At 39.7% G+C, this 9,455-nt stretch overlaps 1 protein-coding gene across 1 annotated transcript; it reads right to left on the bottom strand.

Annotated features, from left to right (window-relative positions):
* Nucleotides 1–5,413: 5,413 nt before the first annotated feature.
* Nucleotides 5,414–9,455, bottom strand: npy2r (neuropeptide Y receptor Y2). Its single transcript, XM_008404299.3, has 2 exons — nt 9,072–9,455; nt 5,414–6,596 (listed from the first exon to the last, which is right to left on the bottom strand). Exon 2 carries the CDS (start codon nt 6,580–6,582, stop codon nt 5,497–5,499), a length of 1,086 nt encoding a protein of 361 aa, XP_008402521.1. The 5' UTR covers nt 6,583–6,596; nt 9,072–9,455; the 3' UTR covers nt 5,414–5,496.

Raw genomic sequence — 9,455 nt, 5'->3', positions numbered from 1 at the left:
TTTGTTCTCTAAAGGGAATCTGTGTCTCATAGCGTCTATGTTGACACATTTAGAAACAAAGCAAAGAATAATGCAATAAAGCCAGGCTTCAAGGTTGTCAAACTATCCTGCAAACTGTAAAAAAAAACATTTAAATTCATATTTAAAGTGATTGTATGTAATTTACAAAGTTTTACGTTGTAAACCAAGGGGAAAAGACTAACATAGAAGTAGGAAATAAATCCAAAGGAACTAAATGCAAAACTGAACGGTAACATTTTGTCTGAAGGGGTGTGCAAATACTGTCATAAACATGACACCCGTTATGAACACAAAAGAGTCTTCATGAACATTTATGACTATTGTCATTAAGTGTTATTTGGTAAATGACACTTAATAAATTTTTATACACATTTTAATGTAACTTTGCTATAAATTGTCATTATTTACCAGAAAATGCTAAGTTGACACTTTTAACGCAACTAAAAGTGTCATTATTTACGGAATGATACGTCAAGACAACAGTCATGACCATTCATAAAGACTCCTTCATGTTTATAACAGGTGTTATGTCATAACACCATGTCAGCCTTATGCACACCCCTACAAATAAAGTGTTACCAAATAAGCCAATATATAAAGATTTATCGAGCATTAATGAACAAGGAAATGATCGAAACAAAATTCTATTCATTTTTCTGCTACTTTTTTCTTAATTTTCAGAACTCCACATTATAGAATTCCATTATGTGCTTATTGAATATAATGTTCATCATAGATCTACTGTTAGAAAAATCCCAAATTTATAGACTAATTTTTTTCACAATGCAGAAAGCCCTGAAATACACATTGATATTTCTAAACTATCTTTTTTCATTGTTTCTACATAGCTAAAGAATAAAGTTAACAAAAACTACAGATGTTTTTTTTATTCTTACACACTCATAGCAGTTGCAGGTCTTCATGACCTCTGAAAAATGACCTAAAACTATTCAGGAGTCAAGTTCTAAACATGCCTTTGCAACATGACCCCTTAGTTAAACCAGCTGTGGTGAAGCAGGGATCCGTTGACCCTGACGGAGCAGAAATCACCTCCTCCTCATACCTGTAAGGTCTCAAAATGTTTTCTCCGCCCACAGGTGAATGTTGTTGTTGCTGATTAGATTCCCCTTATTCATTGATTCAACCCAAGTGTTCTCTCAGCCCACACAACCCAACACTCCTTGAGCAGAAGGGAAAACAATGGAGTGTGTCCTCATCCCCGAACCGTTCATTTCCTTAATGAAACAACAAACTGACATTGTATGTATCTTAAAGGGACATGCTTGACGGAGAGAGACATAGTGACTCCTAAATGAAGCAAATATACCACCAACATGGACTGTGTGTGTGTGCTTAAAGAGAAAACATCACCTGCATGAAAATCAACACTTTCAATTTAAATTAGCAACTAGTCACACGGAAAAGCCAAACATTGTCTAACGTCACATTTTATGGGTGGATGAGAGAAAGTTTTAGCTATTTGGCCATAATCACATGCTAGGATGAATCGTTTAGCTTTCAGAGCTAAGAGCACTGCACCAGCTGTAAAGCACGATGGTGGCAGCTTCATGCTGAGGGGCTCTTTAAATGGCAGCGCTTCTGGAACATTGCACGAAGAAGAGGGACAACAGCCAACTTTGACTGCAACTGAAATTAGAAGGTAGCTAGCTGAAACGTGGACATTGCTGGACAATCGATCCCAAACACACTGGAGCTGGACATCGGCAGACTGAGGCGGTGGCTGTGTGAACTGTTCCAGGTTCATATCAGCTAACAAACCAATCTCAATGAGCTCCATCATTTCTGCCATGAAGGATGTTGTAAAGGAACAGGCTAGTACTCTACATAATACTCACTGAATTAAGTCTCAATATTCCTAATCCCTACATATCAATATAGACTTTATCATTGCATATTAAGAGTTCACCGGTCTCCGTCTTCTTTCTCTCCTCCTGATGCTTCTCCATCTCAAATCAATACGTCTCTATTCTGCATCTGACTCCATCTAATTACTGTTAAAAGGAGGTGAATTAGATGATACCACTTATGGGGCTGAAAGTCAAGGGAGTTTTTGGAGGACGACTTCAATACATCTTTAAAAGCCAACAGACAAGACAATTAGTGAAGAAGGGTAAATTAAATTTACTTTCCAAGCTTTTGTTAATTTTACTCGAGCAGTGAGTGGCCTGCTCCATCCTGAAGGTTAGCTTTGTGTCAGGGGCAGCTGCTCAATAATGTCGGACAGCTAAAGAAACAATTATTGACTCGATGCTGAATGCACTATCAATAGCTTTCTAAAAATGGAGACCTGGGCATCTAATGTCTCAATCCCTCAGCTCCTCACGGACATGCAAAGCTAATCAGTGAGGACGTGGTCAACAGGAAGAGCTCTACAAAACCTGAAGGCCGGCAAAATCACTGTAAAAGCCATTACAACGCTCAAACAAAGGGCAGGATAGAGGAGGGGCTGCGTTCCTCGGTTTTCCAAGAAAGCCTCTTACAGGTTCTCTGCTTAACATGACCTTCCAATCCTGCACCGCACCGGACCGGACCGGACCACTGGACCGAATGAATAAGCAGCCAGTGATTGGCTGAAACATAAGAAGAACACTGCCTTTACTGTAGACACAAGTGAAAAAACACACATGTCCTGTTGACAACTTTGAAGAATTTCATCAACACAAATGCATTTATTGAGCCTATGTGCAGAGACTCCTGGATGCCATGTCATTGCAACTCAACCAAAGCAAGACTTATTTTAGGGGAGGACTTCACTCTGTTCACACACCGCCTCAGGTAGATGGTGTTACTGTGAGGTGTTTATGTAAAAAGTTTGCTAACCTGGCATTAGGCCCACCCACCTGCTCCCAAAACTGTCTGACCCATTAAGCCAAACAAAGGGTGGCATTCAGTGGTTTAACTATACAATGAAATTTGTTTGCCAACAAACACCTAGGAGTATCACCCAGGAAGGAGCAGTAAAGGACACAGGTAAGTTTCGCAATAAGCCAGAGACACCAAGACAATAATAATTTATTACAAAATGCCTGCATGAGAACAAAAAAGGAAAGAAAGAAAATTACTAAATAAATCCAACTAGGCTTACCAGTGGGTACGGACAGATCCTGGATAGGAGGCTCCAAATCAAAAGAAATTTCTACAAACAGCCGGGAAGTCTCACTCACCCGTTGAATTTCCCTCCACCTATTTGTGCTGATCACTGCAGTCACTCCAAAAAGGGACGCCCCATCCAGGCCCAAACCACCACTGGTGGTCCTGTGAGAAAACAAAGGATAAAGAAATAAAAGACAATGTTAAAATACAGACGATAATTATATATATATATAAATAAAGGTCCCTGTGCTCATGAGGCACAGCACAATCGGAGATACAATCCGGAACTGAGCGAAACCATCCGCTCCTCGTTCTTCTCTCAGGGGGGCGTGTCCCACACACCGGTCAGGTCAAGCGGTAACTCAATCCGGGCAAAGCAGCAGCGGTTATTGCGGCTAGATGGCTGCGACTCCTAATAAGAAAAGTTACATTTAGAGAAAAAAGATAAAAAATAAGGCTCACCACCAAGTCCACACACCGATCAGCTCCTCTCGCTCCCACCCAAACGGGAACGCTCAAACGTCGGCAGTTTCACGTTTCATCCACCCACGATCAAACGTGGAGGTGAATACGCCAGTACTAATCTGCTGGTAGAAGGTTTTACGACTACAATGAACGAGCAATTTTAACTGTGCAGGCAGCCAACCTCACCTGTACTCGGCACACGGACAGCCCAACACGTGTCAACAGCAAACACGTGTCGGTCCGCAGCTACCTCAGCTTTTATGCTGAGCGCCCTCTGGCGCCATTGGCTCGCCTGCAGTTACCCCGCCAGCAGGGGCAGCCTCCCCCTCCTTCCTGCCACAAAGGCATTTTTAAAAGAGCCCTAAATGTCCTGTGACGTCAACAACAAGCACAGCAGCAATTCCTTTTACTTGTTTGTCCCTCACATCCTGCATCCAGATGTCTATCAGAGCTTTAATTCATCTTCTACAGCAGGTTGAGGTTCAGTAGATGATCTGTCTGATCAAACCTGTTCTTCTTCACTCCCTCAGTGAACTTTGGCTGCCCAGCACCTTATCACTGTTCCTTTCTACCACTTTTGAGGAAAAAAACGGATCTTTTATAACACTTCTCAACACCTCATTGCTTAAATTGACTTTTTTATAATCTTAAACTGTTGATGAGCTTCATTTTTAGTAAATGATTGGTTTTGGGTAATTTTCATCCACAAACATGAAGTAATTGGGACAAGTGATTACACATTTTTATGCTAAACTTTTCCTTTTTAAGATAAATCTTCTTTCATTTGAGATTTTGTGTTAATCTAATAGAACAAAAGAAGCCATGATGAAAGTTACAATGTGAACTTTCAGATTAAAATCCATACTTCATGAAAATAATACATGAATAATACAAAATAATATCATTAACTCCTCAAGCATTAAAAAACATGCAATTTTTTTTGCGAGCTTAGTTTAAATGATCAACAAATGCATCAGAAACAATATCACGAATGCTTTTAAGTATTAAAAGACTACAGTTTTATTATTTTTATTCGCATTGATTTTTACACAGTGTAGACCTTGAAGCACATTCATTATAAATAGGCAAATTCAGCTACAATGACAGGAATAAAAAAACAAAAAAACTTTAAACCGGAAATCAGGTTCTAAGATAACGCTCCCCAAACAAACAGCAAAGCAAGTTTTAAGGGACATGTATAAAACGTTTGGTAATCTTCAGAAAAATACATTTAACATAGTTACATTTCTGATGTAATAAAACACACGTTCTGACTCCTGCTACTAGTTTAACTTAAAAAACATTGAGTGTTCATTGGAGCTATCATTCAGCTGCTTCAAATACCCTTCAGATGACTGAGCCAGCAGAGCTGCTGCTATATTTAACAAACCTTGATTGTAACAAGTCATTGTTTGAGCCACTGTTGCTTTTCTGTCATCTCAAAGCAGTCTGCACATTTTCTTCTAACTGTGACATCAACAGCTATTTGAAGTTCTGCTCACCGGATCATTTTTCTGTTTTTGGGTCCATTCACTGTACATCAGTCAAACCCATCCGGCACTATCAGCACTGCCACATTCAAAGGATGATTTTTGGTCAGGTACTGAGTGGCTCAGTGGGTAGAGCAGGTGCACCATGTGCAGAAGTTTTAGTCCTGAGTTTGATTCCTGTCTTTTCCTTCTCTCTACACCTTTTTCCAGTCAAACATTTCAGGCCACTCGTTCTTCAGAACGCCGTGATTCTAATGCTCAGTTAGACACGAGACACCTTAATGCATCCAGTTGATGCAATGCGGTTTGTTGATCTGCCGTAACATGACAAATGTGTAAAAGTGGAAAAAAAAACGTTCCGAGAGACTGTACGTTTTGAGTCGGCAAATAAATACTCCCCCTGTTCTCAGAGGTTTGTTGACCTGAAGTCAGTGCAGTCCCTGTCGTCATCTTTTTCTTTCTCTCTATTTTTGGAGGATCTATATCTGACACCGAGGGGCCGGTAACATTTGACCACAGACAAAAAGGCCGTCCTGTAGTTGTTGTTCATCCACCCATACAGGATGGGATTGACGCAGGTTGAGCACATGGCCATGATGTGGAACACGGTGAAAACCAGCTTAAAGTCTTTCATATTCAGCACACTGTTATCAATGTCTATAGCCAGTTGAAATGCATGGAAGGGGAGCCAGCTCACAGCAAAGACCACCACCATGGTCAGCATCATCTTGGTGGTCTTCTTCCTTCGCTGGTTGTCATTGCGGCCGCATATCATGTGCTTCTTTAGTTTGTTCCATATGCGGATGTATGCAACAGAATTGATGAGCAACGGTATGACAACCTGGACCACCAGCATGGAGAAGCTGTAGATCTTTCCATTCATGCTGCTGTCCGGCCACTTCTCTGCGCACACCTGCAGGGTCTCTTCGGTGGAAATGTTAAAGGACCCAAACTCCCTGAAAATGGCAAGCGGGCTGGCCAGTAAGGCGCTGAGCGCCCACGTGATGACGATGACCACGGCACACATGTCTCTGGACATCTTGGTTTCCATGTGGTGGACGATGCTCCTGTGGCGGTCCAGAGCAATGATGTTCAGAGTGATGGTGGAGACGTGTACAGCCATGCCTTGAGCGAAAGGCAGCAAAAAGCATAACACCTGACCAAACAGCCAGTCGTCATAGAGAAGGTAGACAAGAGTGAAAGGCAAACACAGCGTGTTCACCAGCAGGTCAGCCACAGCTAAGTTCACTATGAAGAAGTTGGTCACTGTGCGTAGGTTTTTAAATTTATAGACGACATAAATCACCAAGGAGTTTCCAGTGACTCCAAACAAGATGATTGTACTGTAAGAGAGGATGAGGACAACTTGAACTCCAACCAGCTTTGTGCTGTCATCCAACGTCCAGGGGTTCTCTTCAATACAGCAGTCGAAATGTTCATCTTCAAATGTAAAGAGCTCCTTTTGAGTCATGTTTAGTTCATCCTCGTTCATGGCTAACAGCCAGCCTGTAGAACAAATAGTGAATCATTAGTTGGACCAGTAAAGATTTCAATCCTATCTTTATAATGAACATACAGGCAAAAATAGAATTTACTGTAAGCCTGAGAAGTTTGAAGTTAAAATAACAGTAACTCACCAGCTTTATTCATGCCTAAATAAAACCTTTTAAAGCTACAGTATGCAACTTTTACAAAAATCTGTTTTTTGCATATTTTTTATATAGTGACAGATTTTAAAAAATATGTAATGGTCTGACATAGTGACAGGACATTTTCAGATTATCAGACAGATAATCTGTGACTAGATCAAGCTCCTCCACCTCCTCTCACTGCTGCAATCTGCAGAAATGCTTCGCTTCCAGGCACAAACAGCCAATCAGAGCCAGGAGGAGGGGCTTAGCGCTGTCAATCACCCTCATGCAGGCGCTGCTAAATATGCTAATGGTGTAGAAACAACTTACTTTTAGAGGAAAAAAAATTTATCCTCTGTCATCGGTGGCCATGCTAACTAGCCTTAGCATTCACATCAGACTCCATTATGATGAACCATCTTTTGCGTAGCAGAAAGCTGAAAGGGTTGTGGGGAGTTGTGAGCAGGGGTGATTGGCAGCACTAAGACCCGCCTCCTGGCTCTGATTGGTTGTTTCTGATTTAGCAGTGTATTTGTTCAGATGACAGCACATCCACGGTGAAGAGGCAGAAGAGTGCCTTTTTTTCACAGATTATTTGTTTTATACTGTCACAACATAGGTTTTGACAGATATGTAGAAAAATGAATAAAAGTTAATACTGCAGCTTTAATATGAACATTTTTTTATTTGGCCCCTATATTAAACTGTTGTAGTTATGAAAGCTTTTTGGCCAAATGGGAAAAATACAAAATAAACATTTATTGTAAAACATTTGGAGCAGTGGAAGTTTTTTCTGATAACCTTATGGCCACATTATGGCAGACGTGAACAAAAATGTATAAATATTTATACACAACAAATTACACAAAGACTGCTGTGATTAGCCGTCTGTATGCTATCTGTTGTTAAGAACAGCTTAATGATGTTACCAACATATGCTCTTTCACTTTGTTTGGCAAAAGTTGTGAGCTGTTTTATGATTTAGTTAAAGTTATGCTTATGAATAACATGACAGCACAACAACACAGCTTATCTGTGTTTTTGTCTCTAGATATAGAGGCTTTTCAGACCATTTATGAAACATTTACCTAAAAGGTTTTGACAGAAGCAGATGTTTTAGTAACTGCTACTTAGTTTGAAAAGTCAGGAGATAAACGGATCTAGAAGCTCCATATAAGAGAACCTCAAAAGGATTGTCTGAAACTTTTGCAATTATTAGTCAGACAAAATTTGCATAGTTCACATATGTGTGGCATTTTGTATTCTTAATGTGTTCACTTATGGCCACATGTTAAAAACAACACCAAATACTTTGGTGAAAGTCATTTTCTTTAGAAAATATTGGTGACCTGATATCAGGATTAGATCAGAACCTGAAAATCCCTGCATCTCAGCATGTCTAGTATAAACTGATCTAGATTATGACTGCAGTACATGTTACAGTTCTGTTTGACACCAAAGGGCATTTAGTACAAACATTTTTGTTTTAGCTCATGACAATTGAGCAATGACAATCAACAATATTCTGCTTCTCTTTAGCCAAAAACAGCAGACTATTTTTTTTTTTTCAAAATTACTAATTGTGTTTTTTGTTTGTTTTTACTTGTGGGGTACAAATAATAAAATATAAACACATTTAAGGTATATTATCATATAAAGCTGCTGACATTAAGGCAGCTTTTAGTGTGAAAACCACTCTCCAGTGATTTACTCTAAATTGCTTCAGATAGAGAACTGTTGTCATTATAATCATTTTGTTGTTAAACAGCAAAAATGATTTACATTGTTAGCAGTTAGGGGTTTTAAGCGTCATTGGGTATAATTGTCTTTTAATGATCTCACATTTCATAGGAAGATTAATGCTTGCACAAAATTAAGAATCGTTAAAACGATTTTAAACCCCAAATTGCCTGTTCAACACCGTTCTGGACAGCAAAGAGTGTTTTTAGGTTGTCATTAAATCTCAAATGGGTCTAAATCACAGGCTGATAACAATCTATGTGAGGAAAATATACTTTAAAATCAATGAAATTCTCACACTAAGACTTCTAATAAATGATATAATCATTAATGGTCATATTGTAATTAGCCCGTCAACAATTAGGTCAGGGCAGTTTATATACTGAATCAGTTTATACACTGAATCAGTTTATATACTGAATCAAGACGATTGATTCAGCTTCACAATAGCACAAAATTTGCGAAAAAAATATAATAAAATTTTGCCCAATAAAGTTAAAGTATAACCAGGATTAAATACTGGAACTTACCAGCATAACCAAAGGTTTTCTCCCTAAACTAGTACGAGTCATGTGGTCATTTGTTACAATGAATAAATAAATGAACTTACCTCAGTGAAGCGGTATTCTATTTAGACTCGGGCCATTGTTTGCGCTTCTTGTAAACTTTTGTCTTAGTTCCACAGCTGATAAAAACGCGAATAAGACATTATAAGCCTGATTGAACAGCAACCGATCCGCATCCGTCTTCCGATGGTGGTCATGGTGCGCGCAGCAGCGCAGCACCGCGGCGCGCAGCGTCTCCCTTGTGCGCACTGCGGTCCGGTTGGCATTGACAGTGCCTTCACTGCCTTTTGTCGCTGAGAGGGAAGAGATTAGGCTGTCTGAATTACAAAGTGGAAACGAATGGAGAAATGATAGTTCTTTGCATCACAAAGGGTCGTTTTCTATACGCTCCTTTTCGTGCAAGTTTGCAATATAAAAAATCTGAAGGG

The sequence above is a fragment of the Poecilia reticulata genome, chromosome 1 (assembly GCF_904066995.2).
Source record: "Poecilia reticulata chromosome 1, P_reticulata-male-v2, whole genome shotgun sequence".
Classification (NCBI taxonomy): domain Eukaryota; kingdom Metazoa; phylum Chordata; class Actinopteri; order Cyprinodontiformes; family Poeciliidae; genus Poecilia; species Poecilia reticulata.
This window is presented reverse-complemented; position numbering and strand designations above follow the sequence as displayed.